General features: G+C 41.5%; 1 protein-coding gene and 1 long non-coding RNA gene across 5 annotated transcripts in view; one reads left to right on the top strand and one right to left on the bottom strand.

The window, feature by feature from the left end:
- Nucleotides 1-6206: 6206 nt before the first annotated feature.
- tbx2b (T-box transcription factor 2b) lies at nucleotides 6207-14843 on the bottom strand. Of its 4 annotated transcripts, none has more exons than XM_042414993.1 (7): nucleotides 14027-14843; nucleotides 12856-13123; nucleotides 10922-11074; nucleotides 9674-9750; nucleotides 9303-9487; nucleotides 7676-8259; nucleotides 6207-7112 (listed from the first exon to the last, which is right to left on the bottom strand). In XM_042414993.1, exons 1-7 carry the CDS (start codon nucleotides 14383-14385, stop codon nucleotides 6663-6665), a joined length of 2076 nt encoding a protein of 691 aa, XP_042270927.1. In that variant the 5' UTR covers nucleotides 14386-14843; the 3' UTR covers nucleotides 6207-6662. The 4 variants fall into 4 exon arrangements, with proteins under 4 accessions (XP_042270927.1, XP_042270930.1, XP_042270928.1 ...); XM_042414996.1 differs by having other exon boundaries at nucleotides 9303-9472; nucleotides 14027-14435; XM_042414994.1 differs by having other exon boundaries at nucleotides 10922-11068; nucleotides 14027-14435.
- A 663-nt stretch (nucleotides 14844-15506) lies between these two features.
- Nucleotides 15507-17523, top strand: part of LOC121899281 — an 8219-nt gene continuing 6202 nt past the window's right edge. The window contains exon 1 of the long non-coding RNA XR_006096670.1: nucleotides 15507-15582. This is a non-coding gene — a long non-coding RNA (uncharacterized LOC121899281). The remainder of the gene's footprint in view (nucleotides 15583-17523) is intronic.

Here is a 17523-nt window from a genome sequence, read left to right as displayed (position 1 = left end):
TCACAATTTTTGAATTGAATTAAGTATACAGTGTAGTGTCCCAGATGTCAGCATCATATGAGCCCACTGAGTTTAGATTTGTTTAAGTTCCAGTAAGCAAAGTTCAGTAAACAAACTGTGGCTTAGATTGTAATACATGATGTAAACAAACAGTTCTTAGTAGTGGACTTTTTGGACTTCTCTCTCTCTCTCTCTCTCTCTCTCTCACACACACACACACACACACACACACACAAGAACTCACATCCTCACATACTTCCAGATGATTGAAACTCTGTGCCAAATCATGGCTATTTCTTTTCATTTTTCTCTTTTTCTTTCTCTTACAAGTGTACTTCCTCCCTCGTTTACATCATATCTTGATACCATATCTCATGCAGTGATCCAAATCCTTAGTCATTTTATTAAACTAATTTGGTTATTTTCATTTAAACTAACATTTTAAAATATAAACTCCTGACTTTTTGAATTTCAGGTAATGCAAAACTAATCACACTTTATAACTGGATATCCGTCTTCCACAATCAAACCATTATTATAACATTATGAGTATGATCTGTAATTGCATTTAGATATGTATAATGATCATGAATTGTATTTTCTGTGGTTTGTTTTCCTTCAGTAATCCATGCTGTATGTATGTCATGTAATGCACTATAATGTTATTGTCAATGATGATGCTTGTAAAGTAAGTAAGTGTGCCACCTAGTGGCTGTTGCTGTTGGAAGCATCTGCTGGTGTAGGGAGAGCTGGCTGAATGGATCTCAGTGCAGAATATGTATATTTTGTAGAGTATATGCATACATAATCAACACTATGCTTTGAAAATCTGTTCTATGTTTCTGATATGAGTGTATTTTATGAATGTGATCTGTGAGCATACCATGAGAAAGATATGTATTTCAAGAGAATTGGCTGTTCACATGACCAGGACCTTGTACAGTGCATGCTGGGAAAGTATCCAACTCCTAGTGACCCTGAGCAGGAAAAAGCAAACAAAGACACTGAATAAATCAATGATTCAAAAAACTGCTGAAACCCTACATTTCCTCTAAAGTGCATAATCCAAACAATCAATATGAGAAAATTCACAGTTAATGGAGAACAATGTACAACTATAATATTAACATAACATTACATACCAAAGATTTTCAGCAGTAAGGACTTCCTGCAATTATAAACAGGCCTACATGTGTTTGATTAAATGTACTTGTCCACTCCACAGGTGTCAGTGGCATGGTGTTACTGGGTCAAAGCTTAGTGACATCATCATGTATAAGATATCAGTGTTTGCAAGATGAAAAAAGCAGAAGGCTCATTGTGTTGCAGGAGAACTTTGAATGAAGTCTAAACATGAAAAATGAAATAATTGCAGTGGTTTTTATATTGGAGTGAACATTTGTCAAACTCTGTGCTCTTCAAGAGAGAAGTTATGACTTCCCCTCTCCTTCCTCAGCGTCCAGGAGGGGGCGACGGGCCTGCATGCTGTGGTTCTGTAGCTCCAGACTATCCAAAATATAGGACTCACAAAAAAACAAAAAACAAAAACCACTCACAAACATACACACACACAGTCATGACTTGTTGCATGTGTTGTTTGACCTGTTGTGAAAGTACAACCAATTGATCAGTGTATCTACATTTACCTAAGAACAAATACATGAGAAATACTTTTTACACACATGATTATTTTATGGTAATCTTTATTTGTGTGATGTGATTGCTGCTTGGTTACTATATGTCCATCCTGCACACATAGCACATACATGTTGAATTTACAGCCCTGGTGGCCCATGTGATCAGTCTGTACTCTATTAGGTGCATTTTTATAGGTGTGTTTATTAGGTGTTTTTAATGGATCTTTTGCACTGATGGTTGGAGTTAACTCAAAGCATTCTGCACTGTTCCATTTAGCACATCTCAATTTATTAGTGAAATGTTTAACAAAATGCATAACTGTAATTCCTACCTTTGTGTGTGGGTTTATGTGTGAGGTACTGGCTTGTGGAAGTGTTGCAGCAAGGTTAGAGGCTGTGTGTTTTCTCCCTCCTCCTCCTGCCTGTCCTGAAGGAGAACAGCAGCCTGTGATTGGACCCCTCCTGCTCCACTTTGGGCCAGTGTGATAGCTGCACCTGAGCTGAGCAGCCAATAGGCCGCCTGCGCTGTCAGTAGCAGAGAGAACAGCCTGCAGAGCAGCAGCATAACAATACACACTCTGTAGACACCATACAGGTTTCTGGGCTGCTTCCCAGCAGCGTCTGACCGATACACAGTGCCGATATTGGCCTTTCATTCAGAAACACAGAGCATCCAGGCAGTTTGATGCAACTTTAATATTATGAAAGTAGATACAAAATTATTCCCATTGTCTGAAAGCTGTTTTAGATGTTTATTTGGCAACCTGAAAAGACAAAAATTGGAAATTATTATCTAAAGTTATTATTATGTAAAGTGTTGGTGTAAAATATTGGCTTCCAGCTGCTTCAGTTCTTAAATACATCAGTCTTAACCTTCAAATATTCTAATCAGTCAGTGCCTACAGGGATCAGAAATGGCAGGGCAGAGTGAGAGCCTGGTACAGCCTTTACTTCCCCATCATATCACTTTACTATAATCTGATGAGGCAAGTCACTAATCACGTATGATCAATAGGTTTATGTGAGCAGCATATATCATTGAAAAATAGAAGATGAAAAAATGTAGTCAGGATTAATTTCTTTTCCACTTGAATTAGTTTTATTTAGACTTTAAAGTAGTTGCCACTAAACCTACTGCAAAAACTAATTCAGATTCAGATCTTTTACTTCAGTAAAAAGAGCAATACATATATGTAATATATATTATATGTAAAAATACTCCATTACAAATAAATACTTGTATTTAAAGTATTACTTATGTAAAAAGTATTATCAGCAGTCATAGTAAAAGTGTTCATTCTGCAGGCAAGATTGGCCCCTCACACTGTTCTATTATTATATATTATAATATTGATTTATTAACATTTGCTGCATTAATTTTTATGCAGCACTTAACACTGTAGATGGTGAAGCTGGTGCTTTAGTTTTAACTATTTTAGACTCTTTTCGGTATTTTATTCAATAACAAAGCATCATATTATTTTGCTTTGTGTAAAATATGAAGAATAATACAGCTGTCAGATAAATGTAGTGATGTAAAAAGTGTCGTTTGCCTCTGAAATTAATAGTAATGAATAAAATGGATAAACATAATTAAAATACCTCAAAATGATGCTTATTACAGTACTCCAATAATTAGATTCATATCCATAACATAGAATAATGCATCCAACACCAAACATAAACAGTATATTGCAACTGAACTATAACTATTTTATCATATGTATAATTGTAGAAATAGATTATTAAGACTGTTCAACTATTTCTAGTGATGGTAACATTTGCTCATATGCAGTTCCATAAGTAACCATAAGTGACGTTCTACCCAGAGGCAGGAGAATATTTGTGTATGTGTAATCTGTGCATGCTGACTGATGTTAGACTGGATGAGCCTGCTCTCAAACATCTGCTGCAGTGCAACAGATAAAGAGAGAAGATAGAAACTGAAGGCCATGATGTTGTTTAGGTTTCACACAGTAAAGCAGGGAAGATGCTGTTTGTGTAACGTGTTGAGAGTGAACACAGAGGAACTGTGTAACTTCTCCTGTTGGCCTACAAAAGCTTAAACAACATAGGCCCGCACTGATCATTTAACAAAGTTGTGAATAATCTTGGCCTTTTTACCCCACGCCGTCACCAGTCATTAGTTATGATCCACAGGGCCTCCACAGGAGCCTATTGATCACTCATTGACTGATTGATTTAGACAAATACTTTTTTCTCCCAGAGTGCGAGGTCGAGTCGCTCTCTCTGTTAATTGAAGATAACAGAGTGGCAACAATGGCCCTCGTAATAGAATGAGAGTTTTGTGATTATCGCTGCAGAAAGAAAAGAAAATGAAGAAGAAGGGGAGGAGGAGGAGGGGGGGAGGAGGAGGGGGCTCTCTAATTAGGAAGCGGGGCGGTGTGGAGGCTGTGGCCGGCAGGCAGGCGACAGGCGCCGGGTCCCGGACAAAAGGCTGTCTGCTGCCCTAAACTCCCCCTGCTTAACCCTTTAAACCGAGACACACATATACAGTCACACACACAGTGCTGCATCTTGCTCACACACACACACACGCACACACCGTACTTCACTTTTTGACTTTAGTGCCAAACGTGGAAGATAGAAGCTTAAACCTCCATCAAGGAAAATAATAAAAACATTCTTTTCTCTATCAATATAATGCCGCTGACTGCATATTTAAACTCTGCACATCATGCCATATTTATCCAGTTAAAAAGCCATTATATACAACTTATTTCCGCAAGTAGAAACATATTTAATGTGGAATTTATGCTCTAGAAAATATCATATTCCTCCAATAAATGCTCCATAATGCTCCGACCTGAGGTAAACAGGGAACAGTTAAAGCTGCTCTCCGGCTGTAGAGGATGTGTGTGAGGGCAGCAGAGAAAGCTTCCTATAAATACTTACATTACTCGACTCTTTCTAAAAATACAGCCGGGCACACAATACTAAAGGAAATGCTGATTGACGGTGACTGAGGACCTGCACAAAATAGACCTGAGCTGCAGTGCGTGCAGGACACAGGCCCGATTTAACAGAGATGGAATTAATAAACACACCGCTGCTACTTGTACTACTGCTGCTGCTGCTGTTCAACTATTAGAAATTATAGTAAAAAAAATATCTCCCGAAGAAAACCTGTCTTCTTTCATTTCTTGGCCTATTGGAGAAATAATAAAACAATACATTTATTTTCAATTCTGTAAGCCTTTATGTGAAACTCTCTATCAAAACTTTCGCCCACAAATTTCAACATCTGATTAAAATGTATTTTTATAATATGTGAATTAAACCCAATAATATTTTCCTGTCAAATCCAACAAACCACATATAGAAGTTGCCTTTTTTCCACTTAAATACTTGGCCGACAGAGGTCGCTCCTGCCCCACATGTGTGTGTTTTGTGTACTGAAGTGTGTGTAGTATAGCTGACTTCATTACAAAAATTGCTCTATAAATTTCTACAGCTGTTTTGGTGTAATTAGATGATTATAACAGCAATAATTTTAAAAACATAATAATAATGATAATAATAATAATAATAAATATAATAATAATAATAATAATAATACGCCTGCAAGCTTTCAGCACAACGATTTTTTATTGAAATTGTGAGACAATCAAAAAAAAAAAAAATACCCGGACAACCAGCATAAACAAGATACTTTCATCTTTAAATATATTTATGAATAGATATGAATGATGCACCCATAGGAGGAATTGCTTTGAATGTCTCCTGGCTGGAGTGAAATAACCTGAGGTGTTTTTGAGTCCATGTGGAGCTCTCTCTCTCGGTTCCTCTGTATTTGTCGGTGGATGCAGACTAAACATGGCACACACGTCTCCTAAAAATCAGCGATGCTTCATACACAGTTTTCAAACCAACAAGCGCTAAATAGCTTTCATGTACAGTATATGTAAAATGGGGGGAGAGGAGGAGAAAAAAAAAAAGCAACGAGTTAAATTCGAAATATATACACGCTAATATACAGCCTTGAATAAATTAATACCAATTGCATATTCTTGGATCTTAGCTTTATTTACAGAATTTTTTATTTTTAATTACATAAATAGTTCAGAAACAATTTTCTGGCATGAAATGATAAGCGGTTCTTTCTCTCTCTCGCAGACGGAACGTTCACCTTCCATCCCTTTTGAAATAATCGGCCCGGAAAAAGTTTTTGGATGCAGCTTGAGACCTGCCTGTCGGCGTGATGAGGCTCCTGTTTTGGGCTCGGCTTGGTATTTAAAAAACCAGGCCTGGGTGCTCAAATGCTTCAAGTTAACCAAACTCAGCACACACACTGTCCGCTGTGCGCCACTCAGTCTGTGGAGCTGCAGGCTCTCAGGCAGGTTAGACCGATATATGGGGCCGATACTGGCCTTGTGTGGTCCACCTCTGATATAATGGATATGGTCAAGTTTGATTCATTACATTTTATGGAGTGGAATTGATCCGTTTTACTCTCTATGACAAGTCCTTGAACGGAAGTGGTCAAAACATTTTTTTAATTAATCATATTTATATCATTATTTGAGTGTTTTGTTGTCTAAAATGTGTATATATATTTTATCTTTGCATAATATTTTTATTTACTTAATTGTTCATTTTGTAGATGAATTTTTCATTTCATCAATGTTAAAATGTATCCCAGAGTGTCTTTGAGTATCAGCCTGCGTTCAAGAGCAGTTAACCCTAAAACACTGGGAGTCAGGGAAGAGTTTTAGTGTCTGACGATGGCCCGAATTTACTTTGACAGGCTCTCCATGCTTCCTAATGAGTCAGCTCTGGATGAAACCATCAATCCTTGTGAATTTAAAAAGATTTAGTTTGATTATATGGACTAATTTTTCTTGTCTATCTGCAGCTTTGTTCCAAAAAATATCAGTTATTGGCTTTCATCGACCCATATCAGTCAAACCCTCATCCCAGTCTCTGTAATGTGCTGTACAGGACATATGCACTATAGTCCTCATGTATTCAAGCCAAGTCTTCATCCCAAATGGAGATTCTTCATCACTTGGGAGAGTCTGCAGCCGGGGAGGGCTCCCTCTGGCCCTCCAGGCCGCTCACCAGTCTCTGGATGCTCTGCAGCTCATTCACTGAGTCCTTCATGGAGGTTTTGGGAGATGCGACCCTCCCGCTCGAGCCTCCCAACTTGTGGTTACTGTGGTGCTCTGGGGCTGGGCTGGTCTCCCTGCTGCCTGGTTTGGAGGATTCAGAGCCCGGGTTTAGACTGCCGGTCAGGCCGGCGGTGAGGAGGCTGGAGCTCTGAGGCAGAGACACTGGGAGCTGGTAGGGGTTGAAGCGGAGCCGGGGCCGAGACGAGGCCAGGAAAGGGTTCCTGGAGAGCGGGCTGGCGGTGCTGGTTGCTGGGAGGGCTGAGGCTGAGGCTGCTGCTGCAGCAGCCGCCATGTAGGTGTAGGGGTACGGGAAGAGACCTCCGAATGGAGGCATGGGGATGCCCTGAAATATGAAAGAGGAAAGAAAGTTGGTTTACACATCATTTTTTACAGTCAAGTGGCCAAATAATCAAATTAGTGATACATTTTTCTAAAACACCAACAACAACCAAACAGATCTGTTTATCCAGATTATTTAAAGCACATTTTAATGGAAATATTAGAATGATCTGAGCAATAAACATTTGCTTCTTTTGAGAGTAAAATTCTTTTTACCAAAACTTTATTCCACAGAAGCCTGATATAAACATATTTTCAAATGTTTTTGATAACTGTACTTATTTTGGAATGCTCATGTTTTGATACAAATGTTATCACAGAGGTCCCACATTTACAGGCAGCAAAAACATGATATCATGCTTTACTGATCATGCTTATTTTCAGCTCAGTTCCTAATAATGCCAGATTAACTCTTGCTGGTGCTACACTGAGCAAAGTGAGGTTAAAGCTGACACCTAGTCCTGCTCAGACTCTCGAGCTCTAACTTCCCTCTCCTGCTGCTGTCAGCTTGGTGCTACAGGTGTACAGGCAAACTACATCATTTTCTGACCGGATGGTTTTCCTTACCTGAGAGGCGAGCATGTGCTGGGACAGATGGAAGGGGAAGGGATTGGGGGTTCCTCCCGTGCCCTGGGCGGAGAGGCTGCCATTTTCCAAAGCACTTGCTCCGGATACAGAGGCCAATAAATGCCCCATGCCCATGGCAGAAAAGGCTCCAGGGGCCATGGCAAACTGCCCAGGGTGAAACAACAGCGGTGATCCGGTGTTCAGAGGGTTAAAGAACTGCTGACTGTGCAGCCCAGACAGAGCCAGGCTTTGTAAGTGGCCCGGGCTGAAGTGCGAGGGGCTCTCGGTCTGGACCATGAGAGGGGAGAAGGCGTCCTTACTAGCACTGATGCCCCCAGCCTCTGAGTCCTTTGTCAATGCGTCTGTGGTGTCCTTCCTGTGCCTGCTCTCCGCTTTGTCCTTCTCAAGGTTCCTTATACTGAATATGGAGTCGTCCTTCTTTTCCGCACTGGGCCTGTCCCTTATGCGCTCCTCACACCTGGAGCTGTAGGGGGACACGGGTTCGGGTCCCGGGCTGTTGGAGGCAGTGCAGCGCTCATCCTGATGCTCCAATTCCTGCTCACTGTCAGTGCACGTTTTCTCATCTACAACACAGAATTCACAGGGAAAAGTCAGAATGTTGAACCATTCTTCATAAAAACACAGCAGTAACCTACACAGACACTAGAATGTCAACGTAACTCTCAAAATACAGCCTGCACATATCAGACCATATGTTCACTCATTAGGAAATTAACATGTGACCTGCATTTAAATGCAGATTTACATTATATACACTAAAGAGCAACATACAATAGCCTTCCTATTATTTTCCAAACTGTAATGCTGTTGATAATGCAAGCATTATAAAAATAAACACATTTAAATGAATAACAAGGCCCATTAAAACATAATACTGACTATTGTTAAATTTATTTAATAAATTTAGGGAAAATTAAAAGCAGATAAAAAAGAAGAAAACATTTACTTTGAAATAAATGTGACTCAAATGTCCATAATTTCATACACTTTATATTCTCAAATAGATTTTTTTTTTTTTAATTTCACACCCCACTTCAATCAGATTTCTAGTTTATTTTACTGTTTGTATACACAGTTGTTACATACACATGTTCTTGTATTTAGCTGCGTCATAAACTTAAAAAAAAAATCAAAGCGGGTATGACGGGAGATGTTAGGTGACCTATTTGATTGGTTAACAGGTGTGAATACATTGTCCAATAAAAATCCAGTAATAATAACAGGGTTATCTCAGTTTATATCACTTTTTTAAATTCCATTCAGTAAGCTACATCCAAAACAGGTTGCAGGTTTACATTGAACCTATTGTCATGGGTGCACGTGAATGCACCTTCATTCATTGTATCATTCTTGCATGCTGCCTTACAGACCAAGCGTAAATTCATGGGAAATTAATCAGGCTTATACCTCTGCATTACAGTAATTAATTTTATTCACATTGCTGCTTATTTTCCAAAACCAACATGATGTCATATTTTAGCCAGTTTAGCACTAATTCTTACTATATGGGATTTATGAAAACACACACACACACACACACACACACACACCATGGTTAAAACTCATGGCGGGCCTCATTATACAAATAAACAATAATGCTTCTCACCTCGACTGGGCCTGCTGAACCTCAGCGGGCTGGTACCGGCTCCCAGCGGGGAGTGGACGGCGTCCCTGCCAGTCGGAGGGTCACTGGAGGAGGCGTCTGAGTCCGCGCCCTCCCGGTCCGCCTTGCACTGGTCCTCAAACATCCGCAGAGACGGCATGGTCAGCTGCTTCCTGCAAAACAATAGACTATTGATATTATTATTATTGTTATTATTATTAATAATAATAATAATAATTCATAGTGATTGGGGAAATCGTAAGTTAGAATAAAAACATGGTGGACACACACACACACACACACACACACACACACACACACACACACACACACACACACAGTGTTTTTGTAGGTGTTAGGCGTTAGTTTGTTACCTTTTCTCCCTCCTTCCGTTCCCCGTGTCTCTGAATCCCTTGGCAAAAGGGTTGTTGTCAATCTTCAGCTGCGTTATCTGTCGAAATCACAGAAGGACAGAATAAATTTCAGAGTCACGGAGGCAGAATAAAAACATATAGTCCACACTGTTAGAGGACATTGTTTTCATCTGGCACATATTTGTGTTTGGATTAACACAGAGAGAAACCAACATGTTGGACAGGAGCCACGCTAGGTCCCGCATTTACATTATTAATAAAAGCGTTATGACGAGGCTTTATTCTCATAGGCCCCTGGAGAGAAATTCTGCCACGAAATATTCCTCTATGGGGCCACACAAGCCCTCCGTTCCCCAGAAACAAAGGCAGAGGGAGCAATGCTCGAACAGATGACTATCATATCAATATTTAATACTGCGGTTTGGATCACTGCTGCTTCACGATATGTCCTGATGTGGAGGAGTCCACGTGCGGGCCTGTGTGCAGCTTCCAGGCTCCGGGAGGCCCTCAGTGGCCCTTGAACAAGACGCTTCAGGCATTTGCCATTTGAGCGGAGAGAGTGTCTCCCAGCATCTGTCCACTCTGGCTGCAGGGTGACCAGCCTTTTAAATGCCCTCTAATTGATGGTGACTCTTTGCCATAAACTTTTACAACAAGACCCCCCTCACCCCGACCCCCCTGGACACAAGCTCCAATTAGCGTCATGGAGGAGGATGAAGCGCCAGCGAGTGGGCTTATAATAATGCCTACAAATAGGCTCTACACACATACAAGTAACCTCAATTCAAATATGCTGGTTTTTAAAAATTTACAAATATTATTTTAATTCTAAAAAAAAAAAGATACATCGTTAACTTGCCAAAAAAATGTAATAAATAAGACACGTCTGCCATGTTTGATGCTGCATCACAACAAAACACACCACACTCTCCAGCGTTTATACGCCTAATTTACTCAAGGTAACAGTCCATTTATAGGCCATGAATGGCAGAAAACACCCACAACACAACACTCTGGGTGTAAATTTGAATACATTATCAGAAATATCTGCTACAGATAGTCCAGGCAAAACAGCAATTAAAAAATCAAGTGGGACATGGGAGTCCTCTGCGGGGAAATTAGGCGACCTACAAAATCAGATTAAGTCTTCGGGGTTTGGTGGGGGGAGGGGACGCATGTAGGACATTTATTATGCAAAGTACAGCAGCCATATTACAGGCCGTTGGTTGAGTGTGAACACTGACTCACCTTGTCGTTCTGATACGCTGTCACAGCCACGAACTCGGTCTCCGGGAAAACGTAGGTCCTGAAGGTGCTGTAGGGGAGCTTCAGGATGTCGTTGGCCCGCACTATGTGGAACCTGGGCTGGTACTTGTGCATGGAGTTCAGGATGGTCTGCACCAATAAGCACAAACACACAACTTTGGAGTGAATATCGCGGCATTGTATGCGCCTCTTGGATGTTTTCTCCACATTAAAAGACGACAGTAGACAGAATATGTTGACGCGGATCATCCAGCGCATTGTTATTGATGCTTGTATAATTACTGTGCAAGCGGACTTGTCTGTAATTACTGCAGGGCAAAGGGAAAAACCTGACCAGGCCACACATGATGATATGGGGGTTCATAACCACAGCAAAAAAATTTGATTTGATCCAGGTCCTATCGGGACAAAGCTACAAATTTCCACTCTTTCATTTATTTTTAAATGTGCCACCGAGTATAGACACTTTACAAGCCATGAGCCTAGAATTACAGCCTGAAGCTTTGTCTGTTTTAACACACTGAGCAGCATTTTAACTCAAACTATTTTTTTAGAAAATAAGCCAAGCATAAAGCGGCAATCATAGGCTACATAAATATACGGCCAAGTTTAAATATAGAAGTTAGACAGAATTATAATACGAAGATATGAAACTCACAATTTAAACATGACGAATATAAGAAACGTGTAAATAATACGTGTTGCTAAAAAGAAATCTCGTGTGTAACCGATTGCAAATTATTTAGAGTGACATGTAAATGTTGCATTTGTTTCCAGTCGGAAGAACACTGCTGCCAGTCAGTCAGGTGGACTCTCTCAGACATTTATCATTTACTCTCAAGACTATTAATTTTAGTCTTCGTGTATATTATTGCACATGTAAAATATCATTAGATATATGAGAAAATATGAAGGGAAATATTCTGACTAAAACATGCACATACACAACAGCATCCAGGCCAACTATAGAACACTAGAGATGGAATATTATTCAAAATAACCCCACAAACTAACATTATACTATACTATACTATACTATACTATACTATACTATACTATACTATACTATACAATTAGGTTAGGAGGGGGTATCTGAGACATCAGTCGTCTCGGTCATTCAAGCTCATTTCACGTCATTTCTCTCTGACCCGATTTGATGATACTAATCCTCCAGCCTTGCAGACAGCCAGCTCAGATATGATGTTTGTTTTATTATTCTAAATACAACTTCAGCTAAAAAAAATTTTTTTTAAAAATCAAAATATCCTAAAAAGGGGGATCGTGGTTAAACAGTCCAGGGCCTGCGCTGCTGCAGAGAGCTGAGCCTGAGTTTGGATAGTATTTATACGCAGGAGGAGAAAATGCATGTAGAGCCTGCGGAGGTTCAGGCTGATAATATTCTGGAGAGATGCAAGGAAACATAAGCTCTGTGTATGTGAGCAGCGGAGGGAAGTCAAGTGGCGACAAAGTGTCGACAGCTTTGGCCGTGAAGACTTACAACAAGAGTTTACTGATCTAAAAACACATACAGGCCCAGGCTATTTTAATTGTAAGAATATTTTATTTTGAAACGCACATCAACTCTAAAAATATTTCTTTGTCTCTCAACGTTCTAGTTTCCTCACAACCTTATTTATTCTGAATTCCCAGAGTAATATCAGATGTATTCTGCACACTGCATGTGCTGTTTGTATTTATGTTCTATCGTTTCCTCACTGTTTCCTGTTATTATTTTGCTGCTACAGTGACCCTGTTTTCCTCCATATGCTTCATAAAAATTCACATGATCTTAAAAACATGTCAACACCTAAAAACACTCAGCCCTGTCTGTTCCACCTGAGCATAAATATGAAAACTAATAAACAGTCTCTGCTCTGGGAAGAAGAAAAAAAAAGAGAAACCCTCACTTTACTTACAAATCCATGTTTGTCTGAGATGTTGTTGGTCAGCTTGAGTTTATGGAAAGCAACAGGCTTGGCCATCCACTGCTCGCCGGTGGCCGGGCTGTCCGGGTGGATATACATCCTCTTGGGCATCTCCGGGTCGGCCTTGCCCGCCACCATCCAGCGGGAGTTGTGGAACTTGTAGCGGCAGTCGTCCGCCGCCACGATGTCCATCAGCAGGATGTATTTGGCTTTTTTATCAAGCCCGTTTATTCGCACTTTGAACGGAGGGAACATCCTCCTGTAAAGAGAAACACACAGGCAGTCAACACGCTGTGATTCAACTGAAACATAACATCAGATTATCATGCAAGACGTGAACAAATCTGACAAAAGAGGCATTGAAGGCGACGCGGACGCAGCAAAACACGCCGTTCTGACAAGTGGAAATATTGTAATTGTCAGACATTATTCTCCAGTGTTGCACGCAATTAGGCGACAGCAAAAACCCTAGTTTGCGTGTGTGTGTATGTGTGTGTGCTGTGTCTGTCCACCAGTGCGTGTGTTGTCCAAGCCCTACACTACAAAGCTGAGCAGTATATTTATGACCACACCACTTCACGTCCCTGCTTTTTGAAGTGACAGCCTGTTTATAAAATCCAGAAGCTCTGCTGCCTCAACAGAATGCAGTTTAAGAGATAAAATCGGAGTAAAGTTCGGCCACATTTCCCCCCCCGAAATATTCCAAATATGTCCTTTGATCAGTCTGGAAATATATCACAAATATTTCAAAAATAACTTCAATTTTATTAATTTACTTTCTTTGATAAAATGCAGTTTAACTTCCCAAATTGCACACAGTTACGACACTGGAACTCCATTTAAAAACAATACATTTAGTCTATAATACGAGGTAAACATAACATGTTCTTGTAGCCTGGTATTATGTAGTTTTCTTGATTATTTTTTATGAATAATTGAAAGGGCTAATAATCGGTGGGAAAAGAAGTAGCGACTAGCTGAGGCCTGACGCACAGGCTGCCATTTAAAATGTGAATACATGGCTTTATAGCTGCTCTAATCTTGTCAGCTGTAGCTCATTCTCTGTAGGCCTATTTATGTGCACATACTGACGGGGATTTTTTAAACATAAAATATTGTCGGTATATCCATGAGAGGAACTATAATTGCGCGTAATTCTTACCTTCCAGATTTGGTAATAACCATCTCCGTCCCGAGTTTATGAAACTGGTCCCAAAGATCCTTGGCTTCCAGTGTAACTTTGGGGTCGTCGTCCACTTCCTCCTCGGGCTCCAGGCTTTTCATGCTGCGGAGATGAGCCGCCTGATGGTGGCTGAGGGCCGGGTGGAGCCCAGCCTCTGCCGCCCCAGCCAGGCCGTGGTCCGGGATGGGCTTGGTGAGCGCCCCGGGAGGCAGACTGAGCGCCGGGAAGAAGGAAGGCTGCGCGGCCGCTAGGAAGGCGGACATGGGGAAGTCGGTCGGCCGGTGTGCGTGGAAAGGGTGATAAGCCATTGCAGTCCCTGTAAAAACTGGATCTCTCATCGGTGCATCCACAAAAACCGAAGTGAAATAATGGATATTTTTAGTGGTATTTCCCCCCAACCCAGAGCCAGCGTAGGTCCGCGCTTCGCGAGCAGTTAATTTCTGTAAAACGGTACAGAAGAGTACAGCGCCTTGTCAAACACACAACGCGTTATCAGAGTGAAGAAAATAGCCCAGAGTTGCTGTTGATGTGCTTTTCCTTTGGTCCCTCCGCCGAGTCCTTCAGTAGAAGCGGCGCTGTGAAGGCAGAGCCCGGCTGCGCTGTGTGCCTCTCAAAGATATTAGCTGTTTCTCTGCTTCAGTCATCCCACACTGACTGGAGAGATGTGGCCCCGTTCACTGCAGATCTGTGACTATCTCACATGTCCTTCCTGCCTCCATCCCCAACACTAATGAACCAAGCCCCTTTGATTGCTGATTTTACGCTTTCTGGACCAATTGTGGGCCCCTATAGGCGTGGTTCTGACAGCTCCGGCCAGACTCTAGGAGAGGAGGGGGGGACAAGAAGGTGTCGGAAGCATTAGCAGTAAGAAAACATGTCAACAGAATAAAATATTAACCAATGACAGGAAAGATCGGGAAATCCCACCCCCATTTCCAAGCCAAACACCGGGTCAGCCCTCAGTTCTTGGCCGGTGGAGGCATCACCTCTCTCGGCTTGCGTTTTTACAATGTCGCCTCCGGAGAAACCAACCTGCCCACAGACTCACTGTCTTAATACTCACCTTTATACAGAGGAACAGCTCTAGTTCTCCACGTTTACCACTGTCTTTTAGAACAACTCACAACAGTAAATCCACGACTCGCAGCTCATGCTCTGCATTCCGGAGAGATTTATTTTCAAAGAGCTGCTGCTCTCTCGGTCGCTCTCTATAATAACAGACTTGTAATTATTCCATGTTATCGGCTGTTTTGACGCTTAGGCTGGATTTGCCTCACACTAGCCCACGCTATGTTAGCTGTGTGTATACTGACTTCAGCCTCATACAACACAGGCTTCCCCAGGCGAGAGCTATTTATCTGTGCGTTTTCCTGATCGAGCTGACGGGAAGGCAGCAGCAGCCGCAGCGGCGGCACCGTAATAAAGAGACAAGGCTGGAAAAGACAAACCCAGATGCTGCGTGGAGGAAAAAAAGAGGAAACCAGATGAATGATGATGAATGAATTTTGAGAGAAAAATCAGGGAGAAGGAAAGCGGTGAGTGCTCTCTTCGATACAAACTCTTCCTTGTTTGGCTGCAAATAAAGTTGCATTTCTTGGAGAGAAGTATGACATATTTGGATTTTTATTTTTAAATGAGTACAAATAATATAATTGTTAGTTAGATAGTTGTGTTATTGCTGTTTGCTGTTACACTGCTGTTTGGCGTCGTGATGATTTTTGTATCGTTTGTGTTTCCACATCAAACAGTCGCAGCGATGAGATGATTTAGTGCTCAGTCTCAGAGCTGAGCGCAGGCCGTGGTAGCGTGTAATCTCCGACAGGTTGTATTTTGTCAAACCAAGGACAGTGCGGGACTCCGGGAGCCACGGGGGGCCCCACCAGCCTCCCTGCACTCCGCTCTGCTGAGCTCCTTTAGAAAAATCCAACGCCGCAGCTCTTGATTAACTTGGACTCAGTTTGTTAAAGAGCCGCTCGGCGCCAGTCGGCTGATGCGCCACAATAAGAACAATCTCTTGTCTCTTTATATTTACCCTGAAGTCCTGCATGTGCGAGCCCCTCCGGCCCCCTCAGCAGCCTCATCTGCGGCTCCGCTCCACTTTTCTGCCTCTGTCATGACTCGGTGTCAGATGTGAATTTTTTGATAAACAGCTGCTTTCTTCAGGCAGGAAGAACAATGATGTGGGCCACAGGCGTCACCTCAACAAAAACTGAAACAAAAAGTGATAATCCCTCTGAATGATACAGTCAGAGACAACTGCGCATTTCCTATTGACCTTTCGCATCTGTGCGGCTTCCGCTGACAGGCGTAAAAAATGTTACTAGGCATAAAAATGTCTTAAAAAATATTTATAAAAACCCTAATTATTAATATATATGTATATATATATATATTTAAAAAAAATCACCTGTGCTTTTCCTAACCAGCCCCTCTAAAACTATCAAACAATCATAAATCATACATCTTTAAAAGTTTAAAACAAAATTATTTAATGTCCATAAATGTGACTCAAAAATACTCCTCGGAAAGTTTCAGCATGCCGCACTTGTGTGTCAGATACATCATGTTATGTGATTTAAGAGCATGAAATGTTTGCACATCTCCACTGTGTTACACACTTGTTGCTCGGCTTCCATCACACTGATACAGCCATGCGTAAAGAGTCAGCAGGCCAGGAACAGCTATACAGCAGAACAGAGCGCACTACCTGCATGAAGCCAAAACATTTTCTACAAGCCCAGGAAACACATTAGATCAGACATACACAGTCCCTGGAGCATCAACTGTTTCACACAGTGGAGGAGGCATTGGAACAGCAGAGTCAATGACAATGTGAAAACGTGTATTTCCACTCAACCTGGTGGTGGAAATAAATGCCAGTGAGCATCAATTTCACTCGAGAATGTAAAATCATCAAGAATGTCTTGCACATACCTCACAATTTTCCTCAGAGTTATATAGTGGTGTGCATCTGCTATAATTTGGCCGGACAGCTGACTTGTCTGGAATGCTGCACCTTCAGATTTATGAAATGACAGAGATGTAGGAGCGCCGTGAGAGCGGCGGCGGCTTGTCAGACTTTAAGAGCTGCATGCATGGAGCTTTTCTGGGGAGAAAAAAGGAGATTAGCAACATATGGAGGTGGATAACGGTTTTCTGCCGGAATACTCAACTGGATAATTGTATCAACAATGCTTGTACAAATTAGTCACCATTTATTTGTTCTGTGCCGTCAACGGTACAGGAATCTCCATTACGCGCGATTTAAAAGTCATTAAGTCGGGAGGACTGCTCCGAGCTGCTGCTAGATCTACATGGAAGGGGCACTGTGCTAATAGATGAACATATTCTCTGTGTGGGGGTTAATGAAAGCGGGCAGTTAATCTGCTCATTAGACTTGTTCTTTGGGAATGTGTGCGTCCTTGGTGTCAGTTGGGGATGTGGAAGGAAAGGAATCATTATGCAGAAACGCGCAA

This window comes from Thunnus maccoyii, chromosome 6 (assembly GCF_910596095.1).
Source record: "Thunnus maccoyii chromosome 6, fThuMac1.1, whole genome shotgun sequence".
NCBI lineage: Eukaryota > Metazoa > Chordata > Actinopteri > Scombriformes > Scombridae > Thunnus > Thunnus maccoyii.
The sequence above is the reverse complement of the archived record's forward strand: the minus strand, read 5'-3'. Positions and strand labels throughout refer to the sequence as shown.

Excerpts from the sequence above, each read along its gene's own strand:
- tbx2b (XM_042414993.1), bottom strand. The coding sequence starts at position 14,385 with ATGAGAGATCCAGTTTTTACAGGGACTGCAATGGCTTATCACCCTTTC. Across the intron at positions 9,751-10,921 it reads CAGCGTATCAGAACGACAAG|ATAACGCAGCTGAAGATTGA; the intron begins GTGAGTCAGTGT and ends TGATTTCGACAG. Across the intron at positions 8,260-9,302 it reads GTTCAGCAGGCCCAGTCGAG|ATGAGAAAACGTGCACTGAC; the intron begins GTGAGAAGCATT and ends TCTGTGTTGTAG.